This window comes from Thalia democratica, chromosome 4 (genome assembly GCF_965202585.1).
Source record: "Thalia democratica chromosome 4, ktThaDemo2.hap1.1, whole genome shotgun sequence".
NCBI classification, from domain to species: domain Eukaryota; kingdom Metazoa; phylum Chordata; class Thaliacea; order Salpida; family Salpidae; genus Thalia; species Thalia democratica.
In genome coordinates this window covers 58716161-58734804 of record NC_139168.1, presented here as the reverse complement: position 1 = coordinate 58734804, position 18644 = coordinate 58716161, and the positions used below count along the sequence as shown (strand labels likewise).

Here is an 18644-nt window from a genome sequence, read left to right as displayed (position 1 = left end):
GCAAAAGCTTTTTAATTTCTTTAAATTTGAAAAAAAAAAATTGGGAAACCCTGATTTAGACTCAAGCTATAACTTTGGTTCTAATAATTATTTACAGAAGAACTTTTATTGTAGTTAAAATTTTATATTAATATTTATACTAATATCATTAAGTTTAAAATCTTTTTTTTTATAAAAAATCTTTTTTTTTTTCTAAATCTAGAATAGAAACTCCAGATCGGTGATGTATTAATTATACTTTTAATATTTTTACTGGTTTGACTTTAAACAAAGTAGTACGTAATTAATACATTTAAAACTAAGATATTGTCTTTTATAATGCATTACACAGTTTCAAATGTATTAGCCTCTCCACCGTAAATTTCAAAAAGAACATAATTTAACAGTTTTAAAATATAGATTAATAGCTTACTGAAAAAATAAACATTACTGTTTGTTTTTATTACCACAAATACTTTTATAAATTACAAGTAAAATGCAATAACTTTTCTACAACAAAACAAAATTCAGACTTTAGTAATTTAAGATAAATTTTAAAAACAACAGCCTGATGCGATGATCAAAATGTTCGTAAAATGTATATGATTAGCAATTTTATATTAAGAATTCATACACATTTTATAAATCTGATTTTTTTAAATCTACTATTAAAATTTGAAGTCTGATATTTTAATACTTTTTTATTCTACTAGTAGTAAAATTACGTGTTAGATAAGTTTATACTATCATTTAGACCAGAGTTCTCAAACTCATTTTCATAAACGCCCTTTTTCAAAAAATAAAAAAATGATAATCTCTATTCAACAAACTCCTAAAAAACTAGTGTAATTTTTTTACCTTGTATTGTGCCTAAGACCTATTTTCCCTCTTAAACACAATCCCAAGAATATCTAGTCAAAGTTGCGAATTTCTTGTAAAATGGATCCAAGATCTTATCTCCCTTTTGATAGTCACTTTGCAGCTTATCGCTTGATGACCTACTTTTGGAAACCTGATTTAGAATTTTTCCTTACTAACGCTATAATTTAGTCAAGATAGTTTCTTACGCTCCTGATTTTATTTATTTTAAGTTAATGGAAAACTATTGTTTAGTAAAAACTAACTACGGAAGCTAAACCACATTAGCTGTCAGTTATTACTTATTAAGGTAGTATTTCAGAGTTATAGTAATAATTCGGTAATTCCTAAACATTTAAAAAGCTAAGCCCATCGGAAATCTAAACTAATTGGTGCCTAAATACTTAGACTAACGAGGTTTCTTGTCGCCAACATAATATGATCAGCTCTACGGAGTTAAAACTTTGAGTTTAATAAGAATTAATTTTGTATACCATGAATTTTAAAAGAAATAAGTATAATGTAGAAGAGCATTATATACACAAATTTTACAACTACATTTTTGTTTCAGTAATATAGAATTCCTTTTTTTTTCTGTATTAATTGAAGTATAAAAAATTAATTGTATAGTTTAAGACAAGTTTAGTCAGAGAGATCTTTTGTTGGTTTGAATTAAAAGTCTATAAATTTTTTTAATACAGCAAGTTACTAATAATTAAGCTAAAATATGTTAGAAATCAACCTGGCAACAATGTGTTTAAATTTTTTTTAATGTCATACTTTTATTTACACTAAAGCTATATAGAAAAATAAACTAGTATTAACTCATTTTAGATACTCACATCCTTTGAAAAAATCATTTGTAAAATATTTTAATGTAGCTTTAAACTTAGTAGCTTATTATGTTGATTTATAGAGTTTTCAACAAAACCTGTACACCCATGGATTTGCTGAACTTAAAAAAATAGTCGTAAGTTTCATGAAAAACTGAAAAATGATACCAAGGTTTTTTTAAAATTAAATCAAAAATATGTACTAAATACATAACTTATATGATACATCTTTTAAGCTTTTATACGTTTAACTTTAGAAGGTATTTTGTACACAAAAATTTGTCTTATAAAATTAGTGTCATTACACTGTATTATATATTCAAACTTTTTTTTGGTTTATAACTAAATAGGAGTGCACAAGTATAATGAAAATTATGTAATTTATTATGTAATAGCTGTTTATTATTGTAAAAAGTCTAATTATTTTGATAACCAAGTTTTTTTTTCATATCTAAAATTAAAATAACGCAATTTAACGAGTACAATTTGTAAAAATTTAGAAATGAAACTATAAACTGCAATATTTGTTGTTTTACACATCAAATTTGTTGTAGTTAACTAAAATCTCCATAATTAAAACTTATATTATTGAAATTTTATAAGTTATATTAAAAAAAAGCTTACTACAAAATCTACTTATTTCATGTGGCTATAAAATAAAGATTTGCAAAATGTTAAATAAACCAAAGCAACTTGAGATAAAGTTTCGACAAATAACTCGGTTGGCGAGAAAAAACTAATTCATATATGAAAATCAAAAATGGAAGACGGAATAAAAAAAATTCACAATTGTATTTATGAACTAACTTAAAATTAAAACAAGTTAAAGTCTTATTTTTGTCATAATAAATAATGGCATGTTTCTATTGAAAGTAAAAAATAAAACAACACTTGTTATAACAAAAACAAAATTTACGATAACAATAATAAAGCAGTTGTGTTAAAATAATAATTACAATTTTGACAAAATAAACATAATAGGAAGAATAGAATGCATTATAAAGTATGCAACTTAAAAATAAAGAAGTTTTTTATAATTGTAAATAAAAGGTTCTAAAAGCCTGATTGATGAAAAGAAACTTTACGGAACAAATATTAAGAAAACACAAAGACTATTAGTTCAAAATAAAATGAAAGTTGGCTAGAATAATAGTTTGTGTTAGGAGTGGGTATCAAACGTGCACATATGTATCAGTGTATCATTAGAAGTAGTATATAATAATTTAAAGTTTAATTATTACAAAGAATATAGAGTTAATTTTGTGTATAAAATATTTTTTATCAACTAAAATTAATAAAAGCAACACAAATGATAAATGTGCATTTAACCCGTTAACGCTTGTTTGGTTTGGGCAGTATTTGAGGTTTTCCGTTTTTCAAGTTTTCTTTCACTTGTTGTGTTAGAACGGCGTGGACTGCAATCTGTTCATCGCTCACAACATCTCCACTTTCCTAGAATAAATATTTTAGGTACACTAAACTGTTTTATAATTTTTGCACAATCTTACTTCAGTACATTCAAAATTTTTTATAGAAATTATTTTCATTTTTGATACTTAACTTATTTAACTTTTTATACATAGTTGAATGTCTCTTATTTGTTAACACAAAAATATGCTTATAAATCAGACTTGTTTATATTTTTCTGCCTTTTCACGCTCCATTTCGTAAAACTTCTTTCTGATAATACGCATTTTTTCACTTTCAAGTTCTAGTTCCTTTTCTAGATCATTAATACGCACCTAAAAATTTTTGGTTAAGAATATTAATTTCTGTAAATTTTTGATAACTTAAAAATTCAATTTATTATAATAAAAAACAATTTATATTTTGTAATGAAACAAACATCAACAGTATTTTTAATGACAGAATTAGTAAAAAAAAAATTTACAACAATAAAAAGAAGAAAAAAAAAGCTAAAAAATAAATACATACTACTTGTCAATACATAAAAAATATAATCACGGCAATCGTTAAACAACTTTAATTGCCTTTTTTTTTTTACAAAAACTAAACAGCTTCCAAAACAACCAACTTTCTGGTCAACTTCTTTCTTTTTGATCTGCATCAAAGTGGCGTTGTCCAGATTGAAGTTGTGGAGCTGCGTGTTGAGAGTTTTGTAGCCGTGCTTTGCGGTGGCAACCACATTGCCCGTCGCCTTGTTCACATTTCCGCTTGCCTGCTCCAACAACTGCAAGCTCTTGCTCCCCTTCGACGCTTTCACCTAATTTTGAAAGTCAACTGTTAGTAACGTATTTTCATTAAATAGCTTTAGCGTAAAAAAATTTCGTCTAATAATCAGTTTTTGAAAATTAGAAACTTTGCACAAACCCTGCTGGCAGCCACTAGCTGGACTGTGGTCTCCATTATTTGACTCGAGCAGACTTCCAATTTTGAAAAGCTTCCTTTTCCTGTGACTACATCGTTTGCGGCATCGCTGTTTTTAGTTTTTCAAAATGTTTTGTTTATTTTTATAACTTCATGTAAATTTATGATTTGGTCAGAAGCTACTATTCTGGTTAGTATATACTACTGATTTAAGAATGTAAACAAAAAATACCTTTTTTTAAATAGTACTACATTCTATTTTGTTTTTAATAAATTGAAAAAACGGTACTGAAATGAAAGTATTATGATTTAATAAAAGCGAAGAACAGTCAATATAATATTTAAAATATATTCTTAAGCAATTATTAACAGTATTAAAAATCCTATTGAAGCCAATGTATACAAAAAACTAATTAGTTCTGAAAATTTATTGAAATAGAAGCTTTCTTCTTAAACAACCAACAAGACAGAGTCTTAAAAAAATTAAGACTGCATTAATTTACTGTAACTGTTTTACGTTATTCTATGTGCTAATAACTTAGTAAACTAAAAAATAAGAATTTAAAAAGTAACAATGAAATTGATAAAAATATGTTAACTACAAACGTGAGTTGAGTAGCAGAATTTCCAACAAATTGTGCAGCAGACAACAATCCTTCCGTCCATTGGGAGTTTTTCAAGTAAAAATCTTTGGTAGATGAGGCGCCCTAAATGAAAATTTACATCCTGTAACACTATGTATTTGAATAAAACTTGAATATATACAGTTATAGGTTAAAGAAAAACTATAATTTGCACATTTAAAATATTTAATTTCTTCCAGGTCAATTTTTTTTAAGTAAGAATATGTTTAAAAAAAAACAATTGTCAATTTAAAGAGCTATATCACAATATTCTAAGTTATAGATAAAAGTAAAAATAAAGTTTTTTATATTGATCTTCTTAACAAATGTTAATTCACTTAAAAAATGTATTCAAACATGGTGTTGGGCTGATAATTATTTTACTTTATTATGATGGTTTTGTTTTTAAATTACTGTAAAACTTTTTTTAAACTAGACATGATGAAACATTAAAAGTTAACTGACTCGTCCTTCATCAACAATTTCTTTTTGTAGATTTCCAGATGTCATCACTAGCGCTTGAATATATTTCATCAAATCGGTACAAGAATTGAGTATTCTGTTAAAAATTTAAAAAGTTTTATGAAATTAACCAAAAAGTTCAAAGCATATTTTGTTTGACTAAAAATTATTAATAGTTACTTACTATAGTATACAACATTTTTTATCAACGCTAGGCTAGTACTCATAAGCTTTTAAAAGTGTACTTTAAAATATATTAAGTTTTTCATGTAAGTACTTAACTTATTAGTTTGGAAGTAAAAAGGTCTTATTTTTATCGGAACAATGTACTAATCTAAACATTTTTTTATAACAAAGAACTATAAACGAGTAAAAAATTTCAAAAAGAAAATACTTTTCAACAATAAATACTACATTAAACACCAATCAGCACTTACTTTGCTAAGAGTACTTACTTTAATGTTCAAGAATTTCACACAAATAACTTAAAAGTTTTTCAAATCACAAAAGTGGCTTGAACAAATTCAAACAAAATACCTCTCGTTGACATCCAGTTTTACTCCCTCGTCTCGCATCCTCGCTTCTTCCAACATCCTCTCGAACCTGTCCCTGGCCTGCTCCACTTCCCTGCTCGTTTGCTCGAACTCTACCTCGAACACGTCCGCAATGTCCTCCCCTGATTGGTCCAAACCGCGCGGCAGAAGAGACTGTAAAAAAATGGTGTGATCGCGTGTTTGTGCTTATTTTTATTTTTTAGATCATGTCATGATCAAGCAATAAATAAATAAATTTGCACGTTAACTTTCAAAATTTTTCAACTTACTAATCGATTTAAACTGTACTACAAATTAATTTTTTTATTAATGAAATGACTGAGTGACATTTTAATAAACAATAACAAATTACTTTTGCTGATCGTTTTATTTCTTCTATTTGATTTTCTATGTCACTGAAGTCAAAGACCTTGTTTTCGTCATCAAAATTCAAGTTGCAAAGGAAATGAATGCTTGTATTTCCACAACTTTTGCACAATGAGTCCAAATCTAGAAATAGATTAATATTTTGAAAAACAATACTTCAAGTAGCCTTGTTAAATTTTGTACTTTACTAATTTTCTTACTTAGCCCCTGACTACTTAATTCATAATATTCTTAAGATGATGTATTCCAAAGTGCTTGAATAAAAACAAAATAATAAAAAACAATGATACTATATATCTTTCCAAAACAACATCAAAATAATCTAATAAAAACTCTAGCAAAACAACTTCAATGCAAACCATAATTCAACTTAAACAGAGAAATTTTGCAAAATAGATACAAATAGTATACTAAACTTCTCTATATTAAACTTTAATACTAAAATCTAATTAATCTTATTTTCTTTTCTTCTTTAAATGTTTTTTAAGTGAGTACAAAAATAAAACTAAAAGAAGCAGAAAAAAATACATTTTATTTATAAACTAAGCTAAACAGTAAATCTAATGCCTTAAAAAACTGTTGTTTACCATAAATGTTTAATTTAATTGAAACACACCGGTATCAATATGAGCGGCCATATTACAAGTTGCATGACCATTAGCTATTAAATTAGACATCCAGTGACCGAAACTGTTAACCACTTTTATTAATTCCTCACTACTTGCTATGTCGTCTTCTGCAAATATTAATACGATGAATGATTTTGTTTTCTTTTTATTTTGAACAAAAACTTCTTTTTTTAAAATTGAAAATGAAAACAGATAAAATAGTTTTAAGATGTAATATATTTATAAATCAAGTAACCTCAAGTATTTAAACGATTTTTAATGACACATGCGTTATTACATTAACAGCTTAATTACATTTTGTTTTCTTTTTTCAACTTATTGAGAAAGTTGATTATACAAAAAGTAAATGCATAAGATTGCAACCATTTTTTTAAGGTTAGTAGAACTAAACCAAAATAGTTTTTAAAAAATAGGAACGTTGAAAATTAAAAACTATTTTTTTTTAACTATAAGATCATAGTTTAATTAATTGGTTTCACAGGCTATTGAATACGATTCTTAAATACACAATCTAACATAAAAATATGATAAAACAGATATAAAAGCATTCTAAGTTTAGCTTTAAAGTTTTAATTTAATTAATGCTTTTCTATTTTGAATAATTGAGCTATGAAAATTAAATTCGTAAGTTTTTCATTAAACCTGACATCGTCAACAGTGAATAAATACTACAACTTGAAAAGAAAATTAAACTAGAATTTAATATTAAAACAAAAGTTATAAAAATAATAAATATATTTGATGATAAAACTACTTGAATTAGTAAATTGTTTGAGACAATCGTTGAACTTGTTTGTTGTTGTGCTAGTTTCGTCAATTATTTGAATCAAGTTGGATGCCGAACATTTCTTGCTCTCATTACCTTCAGCTTCAACACTATCCAGTGATTGGCTAATTTGATCACGTGACTCTTCTAACGCAGCGTCTTTTAATGAATACACACTAAAATACATTTAAGCACCATATACTTCGTAGATAGACTGAAGTAATAAAAAATTCTGTACAATTTTTCTTTTTACTTAATAATTTTAAAAAATAAGTTTTAAATTAGTTTTTTTTTCAAACTCACATATCAGCTTTCTAATGTGCGCTCTACGTTCCATCTCAATTCTATTTCTTTCCTCCTCCTTTGTCGCAACTTCGCCAAGCAGCTTTTCGTTTTGCTGCTCCTGCAAGCTCTTGCTCTTAAGCAGATCCTCCTTCTCCCGCTTCACCTCGTCCAGCTTGTCGGTTTGTTCCTGCTGAGCGATCTTCATCTGCTGCAGCTGCGATTGCAGTTGTGCGACGAGCGCGTCTCGCTCCTGCATCTCAACCCGCATATCCGCCACGTTATTGTTCAGGTCCTCGATCATCTGCCGGCTCTGCTCTTTCTGCGCTTCGTTTTCCTTCGTTGCGGCGTCGCTGGCCTTTTGGCCTTTTAAATTTAGCGTTTTTAAACTAAACAACTTGGATTATCAGTAAAAGGCTTAGATTGATTTAAGTATAGGAAAGGTTTTGATGTTTTTGTTTAAATGCTATATATATAGTTAGCAAAAGCAATAAAAAACTAACTATAGTAAAGTTTTTAAATTTTATGTATTTAGAAAAAAAAAATGACTTCATATTTCTAATTAATGTAATTTAATATAGTTTAACTTTTAAAAATGTATTTATTTTAGAAAGTTAACTCAAATAAAGTCTTAAATTTACCTTCTGTAATTGCAGCATTGACAGTATCAATTTCACTCTTCAAACTGGCAGTTTGCTCTTCTTTTTCCGTCTTCAACTTTTCGATTTCGGTCATCAGCACTTCGTTCTTCTGCTCCTGCTCACATTTAAGCGTCTCCATCAGCGCTAACTCTTCGTTTTTGCTTTTCACCTCATTTTTCAAATCTTCTACTTTTTTTACGTGCTCTTCCCTTGCTTCCTGAAGATCGTCAGAACTTTTTTGCAGCGACTCCGCTTGCTTTTTTGTTTCTGCGTTCTGTTAAAATAAATTAAATGTATAATTAGTAACGAAAACGCAGTAAATTTAACCTTTGTTATTTACTGTTATGTTATACATACTTATTAATTATATTAAAATTAATTCCAAACTAGTACTAAAAATGTTTCAACTTGCATACTTGTCCGTAAATAATTTGTAAAACTAACTTTTTTATATTATAACTATTATTTTGTAAGCAAATTTTTATAGTAATTCAATTGAAAAGTTTTACTGAAAAAACATATTATAATAAACTTTTACTACCAATCAGTATGTAAAAACAAAAATTAACTAATCTTATTAAAAAGCATATGAAGTTTGTTTCATACATTTCTACTTAAAGTGCTTTAAATGTGATATTTATTTTTAAACAATAATACTTATTATGTTTTAAAAAAACATAAATACTTCAATACTAAATTATCAGTTTCAAATAATAACAATGTTTCAATAAAATTTTATCTATTAAATTTAATAACTTAATACTAACACCAAAATAAACTTTTAGAAATACAACTTAACTACTTAACTTGTTTTTAATAATGCAAATTTTGTTTTAAGTTGTTTATTTTTTAAACTTACTATTACAAAAAAATTAACTACCTTTCTGAGTAAAGCAGCATGGCTTTCCACTAAATTCATGTGTTTTTCTTTCAGTTTTTTGAACAAGTTCTCATTTGTTTGTGCCTTTTCTAAAAAATATTACAAAATAAAACGAGCAAAAACGATTATAAAAAGTAAGAACCAAAATTTTAAAAAATCAAGGTTTAAATACCTGTTTTATAATAAAGGTAAAAAACTTTGTTTCCAAACTTAATTTTTCAAATTAAGGTCATGGAACAAATCTAGAAGCCAGCTTTAACAAAACAAACTAAAATTTCATGAATAACTCCATTCCAATTAATTATAAAATAAAGGACAAATTTATAACTAGATTAATGTCAAACAAGCAATAAGTATGTAGTACTGCCTTACTAAAGCATACATAATACTTTTACTTTGTTATAATTTGAACGTGTTTTAGTTTAATTTAATAAAATGGAAGACTTCATTTAGTGTTGTTTTTAGTAAATTACAAAGAGATAGTTAAAACCTAGTTATCTATGGTGTAAACAATTTTAACTTATTTTAAAACTAACTAAATTTTTAAGTATATATCATCTAATGGTTAAAATGAAGACAATAATTTTGAAAACAATTGAAAATAAAACCACTTAAAGTCTTTAAAATTAAAATAAAAACAAAAGCTTTTGTGAGAAAAAATCTACTTCAAAAAACCAAAACCCTTTTCAATCTTCTAATTTAAAATAAATAAATAAAACTCAAGTCAAATAACTTTTATAAGATTATAATAATTTACTAATGTTATGTGAAAATTTAATATAATTAAAAACGCTATTTTTTACTATCGTTATGTACTTTTAAAATAGCAGTTTATTTATAAACTTATTAAAATTACTGAACTTTTTTTTTAATACAGACTTTATAGAAATAAAACAGTGCATAAAAAAACAACAGTAAATGGAATAACTAAGGAAATGAAAAAAAAAAGTTTATATTAAACAAAACAATTGCTAAAGATATATTGTACCATTACTTTTTAATGCACAAGCATTAAGTTCAATTTTATTTGCTAATTCCCTTAAAACTGATGTTTTTTCATTCTTGTTTCAAAATTTAAAATATAAAGTTGTAAAATATAATATTTTCATAATATTTACTACTAGTAATAATTTATTCAAAAGCAACTTGTAGACACTGTGGTGCTTATTTCCTCAAAAGTTACATTAGTAAACATAAATCACTTTGAGCTCAATTAAGCGTGAAAAAAATATAAAAGAAATATTGTAGCTAAAATTTTGCCTACGTACTACTTAAACTAAAAAATCATACTAACAAATATACATTTTTTGGACATATTAATAGTAATATTTTTAAGTTTGTTATTATTATTATTATTATTTAGTACCTTGGTAATTAAAATAGTTATGTATTTGAAGGCTTGTATCAAAGAAAAAATTAAGCTAAACCTAAACTTTACAATATCTTCAACAATAAGTTCACAACTTAAAATATCTATAACACATTTTCATGACACTGAAGTTTTATAAATAAACAAACTTTCTAAAGCTTCAATTTCTTTCTGGTTTTCAGACTTAGCATTATCTACTTGGAGCTGATGAGTGCGTATTTGCTGCACCGAATCTTCAACTTGTTTCCGCAACTCCTCTATCGTTTCCTTGTCTTGTTTCTTTTCGTCTTCAAAAACTTTGATGCGGTCTAGTAATTTTGACACCTCGTCTACGTGCTGTGACAAAATAAAAAAAAAAACTGTTAGAATCAAAATATGCACGATAGATTTTATCAGTTTTGTATGTAATCAAAAACCCTTAATAGGGTAGAAAATAACTGTACAATTTTAAGAAAGTAAATGATAATTCATTTTTTATTTAAATTTTAACAATTTTTAGAGATGACAGTTATTTTTTAAAAGTATTTAAAGCTTGTCAAAAACTTTTTTAATGGACATTAAAAAATTATTATCATGTTATTTCGTTGACTTAAATTCTAAGTTTGTGCTGCAAAAATAGAGTTTAATTTTAAACAATTATAAAATATTATTCTGGTTTTTTATTATTTTATACTTGATTTTATTTACTGCAAGATATTCAAATTCAAACAGTTAGTTAATGAAAGTTTCTAAAAACTTGTAATTAAAATATTTTTTATCTAAATTCAGTTTTCAGATAGCTTTTAATAAGTTTATTGTCAAAAAGTACTGTAGTTTTATAGTTTGAGTTTAAGGTTTTTTCTAAAAAAACTTTACCAGGTTGATAATGTTAACGCAGCATATAAATTAAGAAAGTATTAAAATCGGGTATCTTAATATTTTAACTTAGGCAAACCAATGATTAATTAAACTTTTCTAACTACTAATTACATAAAAACTATTAACTAAAAGTAATTTTTCTGACATACTTCTGATTGCATTTTTTCAACTTCTCGTTGCAAGAAAAAAACTTGTTCCTTCAAACTTTGAATGACAGCATCTTTTTCATTAAGTTCTTCCGTATGGTTTGACATTGTTTCTTCTGAAGTGTCAATCAAGTTTGAAACTATCTATTTTTATTATATAAATTTAGTTCCGTTAATATTTTACTCTTTTGTGTCATGCATAATATTTATAGCAAGTAAGTTGCTAAACAAAACAAGTTTTAACGAAAATAAAATGTTTACTTCTTAAGTATTGCAGAATTAAACAAACTTGAGGTGGTTCTTCTACAGGTTGTTCCTCCTCTTCATTCATTTGAATGGGTCCTAATTCGTGTGTTCCATCTGACTGCACGAAGAAATCGGGTACCCTCTGTAATAGTTTTTGATAAGCTATAAATACTATTTTTATAGTTTAAAGTTGTTAAAAAATATGTATTTACAATAATAAAAGGAAATATTATCAACAATTAAGTATTAGTTAATAAACAAATTTGAAATATAGTTTTATTTTACGCTATAGTTACGTAATGGTTGTTACTACTTCGTTTTTTTTTGTTGTCAATGAATTAAATTTCTTAAAAGATAAACTTTTAATGTTTAAAGTCTAATCATGCTAGTATTCAAATATTATCAGTTTTCTTCCTAACAATTACTAAAAAAATTAATCTTATAAGCATTATACCATGTAAAATAACATTGAAGCACTATAGAAAAATAATTCTGTTATAGCTCTTTTTGTCTTGATCGTTTAAATTAGTAGATCTTTGTACTATAAACCTAATTTTAATTCAAAATTTTGAAAAATATATTTAATTATTACTCTCAAACCTATAGTGCAATAAATCAAAATATAGCGCTCTTACTAGTATAAAACACTATTGATTAAGTTTAGTTAACATTAAAAGCAAAGAAAGCAAAAAAAAACACTAAAAACAGAATTACTTTATACATTAATAGTTTTTTAAATTGATGCGTATTTTAAAAAACAAAATTTTATTGAAATATTCTACTTATACCCAGCACTAGCAATGGTGAATTTATGTAAATGGACTGAAGTTAATCTTTTCCAATCACTTTTTTACATTAGATAGACAAAAGTAAAAATGTATACTTGTATAAAATACAAAATATTATAGTAAAGTATGAAAAAAAACTTACATCAGGAACATCAGGGATATTCAATAATCTTCTGAAATAGTCGAAATTAGAACAGATGTGATAGAATTTTTTGATGGCATGGTGACATTTATTGAACCTGTCTCTGTGACCTTGCAATACGTCGGGTGCTAAACCTTCAATATAAAAAATATGGTTAATACACAGGAAATATTTTGTAAAAGTTACACATTTTACGTCAGTTGATAAAAGTATTTACAACTTATAGTAAGTTAGACTATACAATAACTTAAGCTAATGCTGGTACATACAAAAAACATAATAAATTTATTTTGTAAAGCAAGTAAAAGTCTATTATGCACAAGTAGTAACTTTTATTTTATATAGCAACAAAAATAATTAAATTATGTATAAAACTCAGAAGTTACTGTAGTGTTTTCAAAAAACATTATATTCTGAAAGAAAGTTTTCAAGTTAGTAAGTGAAACAAACTAACTTGAGTGAAGTTTGAAGAGTACTTTAATTGTTGCGTCATACAGCTGACTAGTGTCCATGATAACAGTCGTCAGAGGTGCAATTCTACATTGTCCTTGTGCTGTGTTACTAAACGCTATCTGGAAGTTTAGAGTTTCGAACACTGAAATTAAAAATAATTTAAACTTTAATTCTGATTCGAAATATTTTAATAATTTTGAAACACTGCTATAATAACTGAATAATAACCAAATACATTATCGAAATATAAGAACTTAATAATTTTAGCCGTTACGTTAAAAAATGTAGAAGTCATATGTTTAAATACTCAAGTAGAAAAATTTATTATGGTAATAATGTTTATCATATTGATACCTGTGCTCAGTTTTTTATTTTAATAAAAATAAATTTGCATAAATATTCGAAATTTATAATACTTAAGCTAAAATGAAAAAAAAAAAGGTGAACATGAACCTTAAAGCTAAAATAAAAACAAAAAATAACATTTTTTATGAGTTAACTAAGGTTTTAAATGTTTTTTATTGTATTTATATAATATCATTTGCTGCTTAAAATCATTATATAATTAAAAATTATTTTATAAAGTTAATTAAACTGGCAGTTCATCTTAAATAGAGTTTGTTACTGTAAATTTTTCATGTTTGTAAAATTTTTCAATTGAAATTCTATTTTTGTTTTTATTGAAAACAAAATATTATCATTGTAAATTAAAAGAATAGATTAGTTAATAAACGCCATACAATGAAAAACTTATCATTTCTACTTTGTTAACTAAATCAAAACATAAGCAACCAACCTTTTTTCTGTAGTAGTAATTGAGTTTCCATACATTCTAGTATATCCACACCCAATGAAAAACTGAAATAAAAACTTTTAAACTTCTAAAATACATCAGAAGAAAAATTATCTAATACTTTTTATTGAGAGTAAAAAACAAATTTACTTTAAAAGCAAACTTATACAGCCAAAAAGTACACATTTAACTGACAAAACTCAGGTTAAATATAAATTTAAACTTGTGTTTACTAAAAATATTAAAAGCGTTTTGATATTTAAATAACTATAATGTTCTATTTTGATAACAAATTTATAAACATAGTAATACGGGTATTAGCTACTACTACTTCTATTTAGGTGATTGCTGCATGTGATAAAATGACATTAAATTGTAAACAAAGAATTTATTATTAATCTACTGCGACTATACAAACTTGTAACTTATTTTATAAAAATTCTAATAAAGAAATATATAAGTTACTAAACTGTTATATAATAATTATGTTAAAATTAGAACAAAAAATTTGAGACTATAAATATTATCTATAGTAAAACCGTGAAACAAATTTTTTAACTACCAGTACAAAAAATTAACTTTATATATCAGTTAGAAAACTATACATAAACTTTACAAATACACAATATAAAATTACCATATACGGAAATAAAAAAGTAAAATTGTTAAAATTCATACTAAAAGATAAAAATCTACTTACTAATAGTTAATATCACTTCCACACATTTCATCTAACATACTATCAGTAACAGTAAGTGACCCTGTTATTTTCTTGTACTGAAACAACAATATTGTATCATTTATCAAAAGTTCAGCAACTACAAAATGAAACTATATAAGATAAAGAGTTTTTCAACTAACGAAAGACGGTAACGACGACAAAAAGAATAATTTTTTAAATAATTTAATTTCAACACCTTAGGAAAATTTGGTTTCAGGTTACTATGTTTTAGTAACTTTTAAATAGTATCAAGCAATAATTAATAATACTGATTTTCTAAAAAAAAAAGTTTTATAGATATAACTAATAAATAAAATTCAAAAATTAAGTGCAATCAAGTTTTATATAAAAAATAATTGGATGCGTATCATAAAAAAATATTTCAATCAACTAATTATTAGCTAGAAATATAAAAAATAATTGTATACCTATTTTAAGCATTATTTATTTTAGTCTAGTAAAACATTTATAAAAATCTCATGACGTTAACATGAGTTAGTTCATGCATTTAAATAAACTACATCTGTTTAACTAACGATCAAAAAAAACTGCAGAAAAATAAAAAGAATTTAAATAATATTTTTACTTAGTGAATACATTATACAAATGATAACTTTTACATTTATTTAAACTAAAAGAATAAACTACTTTATCATGTAGGTCAAGTCGTGCAACTAAAGCTTTTAAATATAAGTATATTAAGCCTCCAAATCCACCGTTATTCAATTTCTGCAAAAAAAAAACAATTTTGAAACGATTTTAAAGCAAATAAACTGTTTTAAAACTAAGTGTACTTGCTAATTTGTATTTGTTTCACTTAAAAACTTAATAATGCAAAAATATTTTACATATTTCAAAAATTTCAGATAAAAGCATTAAAAAATTTTAAACTAATAGATAAACACTAAACTTACCCAGTATTCAGCAAAACTTTTTAACTGATTCTTGTGGTGCATCGAATCTTTAATCACCTAGTAATATAAAAACAGAACTTTTTTAAAGTTATATTCGATACAATAAAAAGTCAATATAGTTAGTTGTCTTAACTAAAAAAGGTTACTCGACTTACTGAAATCTAAAGATCTTATTTAAATAATAATGTGAAAACTAAATATTTTATTTACTACCAGGTTTGGTGGCAAAAAAAAAACGACCTTTTTAAGTATAATAAAATATTAAACTGTTTACTATTTTATTATACTTAAAAAGGTCGTAATTTTTTTCTACTTAATTGTGGTAGTAAATAAAAAACTTAATTTCCACATTACAATAAAAAGTTCAGAAAATTTTATTTAACTTACAATTAATAATAATAATTTTTTTTTGTTTATCTCACCTATTAGATCAAAAATATTTTTGAGAACGACTGATCTTGTTGTTGTTAACAACAATACTTTTTAACGGAAAATAATAAAACTCACGAAAAAAAAAACTAACGGAAAATTATAAAAAGTGAGTAAATCAGAAGTAAAGATTAATAGTATCAAAACAACTTATATCTTAAAGAACTAACTCTAGGGTGACCTTCTCTAAAAAGCTTATGAAGAACATGACAAAACTTCCATGCTACTGTTGGATGGGTTTCAATGCGAGTTTTTCCATCTTTTACAATCTGCCAGAAAGTTCTAGCACCTCGTTCTCTAACGGTTCCCATCAACACAGCTGAAGTAAAAGTAAATCAGCACTAAGGAAATTTTATAATGTTTCTATAGCCATAATAAGGCACTCAAATAGTTTAACAATTAATTAGTCAAAATTTCAATTTCAACTTTAAAATTTTATCTACATAACATGTTTAATAAAAAAAAACATTTATGTTAGTTTAAGATTTAACAATTATATAACAACATAATAATTTATCATAAAAATGGTATTTATAATGTCACTTGAAATTTTATTTCTAATATAAAACAACTAAAAAAAATTTCAAGTAAAGACTTCTTTTTTTTTAATTTGTGATGGTTTTGACCAAAAACCAAAAAATATATACTCAAGGATATTTTAGTGTGTTTAAAATATCATGATGACCAAACTTTGTTTATATCTTATGACAAAATACTTTTGTGAGTCTACTTTGAACTTAACTTAGTTTTTACTAAACGCAATAAACCGTTAACAGAAGTTTAAAGTTACTGGCATTGTATATTTAGATAGAAATACACTTTTAGTGGCTATTTTAAGGGTAAAGGTTTATTATGGTTTAAACTAAAAATTATTAACTATACAAAAGTCTAAAAGAAACTATAAATAACGTTTTATAAAGATAAATACCAAAAATATTATGAAGAGTAAAAGCATCTAGAATATTTATTTGTACTTAAACGCTGTGTATTTAAAAATTATATTTTATATTACTCTATAAAAAAATTGACAGAGTGGACTTCAATTGCAAAATAACTACAGCAAACTTAACCAAGTCAAACTACAGCAAACCTAACAAACTACAAATCAAGATCATAGACAACATGTGAGTGCATGTGATTTGATAATATTATTTGTCACTTTAATATGACAAAACAAATGTGTTATTGAACATGTTTGAAACACTCATTTATAACTTAGAAAAAAAAACTACTAGCTTCAATTTAAGCAACCTTGTATAGTACTACATAAAGGTGACTTTAAATTTTATCACAAGTGAAAAATTATTTACCAAATAAAGCAAAAACACTTAAAAACATCAAACTTTTAATTATAGAACTGTAGTAAACTTTAAAATTAAAAATTGAAAAATACTGACTTATTTCTAAATAAAATAAGTAAATAAGATAAAAATAAAATACAGAAGTTAAATAAGATAAATTTATATAAAAGTTTAAAAGAGACCTTACCAGACAAACCTGGCTTGAGCTTTATCAAGTTTCAAAATAGTTTGATTATCTTGTGGCAAACTGTTTATACTAAAATTAAAACCACAAAATTTTGAAGTTTTATTAAAGTTTTAAGTTTATCAACAGTTAGCATAAATGCTACAAAAGTTTTTTAAATTGTTTTAAATTATAACTAACATCTTATGTGCTTTTCTTTTGTTGCGCATTCGTCTGTTGTGAGTGCTTTCTGTATGCTGGTAAGCTACAGATGTATTTTTTATTCAAATTATTATTATTACTTGTTTTCATTAACTTTTTATATTTATATTAAAACAAAACTCGAACTTAATTAAGGAGTATAACATTATTAAAAAAATAGCTAGTTTAATAAAATCATAGAACATTATTAATACTATTATTATGAGTTTGATAAATATTTTCTAAACTGTACCTGATGCTTGAGAAATGCTTCTCTGTCAGCATCTAGGCTGGGTAAACCTCGTCTTGACATTTTATTATGGTTATAAAAAATACTTTAACATTTAATAAAACAGTTATTTAAAGTAAATACATTTATTAAAAAGGCTTCAAGTTCCTAAACAAATTTTCTAACAAAAATGAAATAACAACAGGGTTGCCACTTGTTTTTTCAAATTTTGTTCCAGGTTTTCCAAATTTCTTCCAGGTTTTTAAAAGTACACATTTTTGGGTCTATTTTTAGTTTTAAGTTAATTTCTACTTAAGAAACTGAGTTAAATAGTATAAAAAATTTGAAAAGATACTGTAAAGTTACTTTAAATGTGTTTTTTGATACAAAAAAATTTTTGATGATGACAAAAAATCTTAATTATATGATAGATTTTTTGTGTCAAATCAAAATTTTACAACTGAAAATGTTAAAATTAATAAAAATTCCAGATTTTTCCAGGCTTTTTGATCAATATTCCAGGTTTTTTTCAAAATTTCTCAAATTCCAGGTTTTTCGAGGTTATTTTAGCCTAAACTGTCAAATTCCATATTTTTCCAGGTTTCCAGGTAAACTGGCAACCCTGTAATAAACTTGAAATAATAAAAAAGCACATTAAAAACTAAAACATTAAATTAAATAAAAAATATG

General features: G+C 25.0%; 1 protein-coding gene across 1 annotated transcript; it reads right to left on the bottom strand.

Moving 5' to 3' along the window:
- Window positions 1–2400: 2400 nt before the first annotated feature.
- On the bottom strand, window positions 2401–18057 carry LOC145833874 (huntingtin-interacting protein 1-related protein-like). Its single transcript, XM_082941110.1, has 25 exons — window positions 17979–18057; window positions 17726–17789; window positions 16231–16379; window positions 15632–15688; window positions 15366–15446; window positions 14697–14773; window positions 14000–14061; window positions 13205–13345; window positions 12751–12884; window positions 11864–11962; window positions 11578–11718; window positions 10720–10906; window positions 9202–9290; window positions 8322–8595; window positions 7702–8046; window positions 7387–7557; window positions 6620–6739; window positions 5990–6126; window positions 5621–5790; window positions 5087–5180; window positions 4605–4705; window positions 4002–4107; window positions 3706–3894; window positions 3302–3412; window positions 2401–3122 (listed from the first exon to the last, which is right to left on the bottom strand). Exons 1-25 carry the CDS (start codon window positions 18036–18038, stop codon window positions 3003–3005), a joined length of 3279 nt encoding a protein of 1092 aa, XP_082797236.1. The 5' UTR covers window positions 18039–18057; the 3' UTR covers window positions 2401–3002.
- Window positions 18058–18644: the final 587 nt, after the last annotated feature.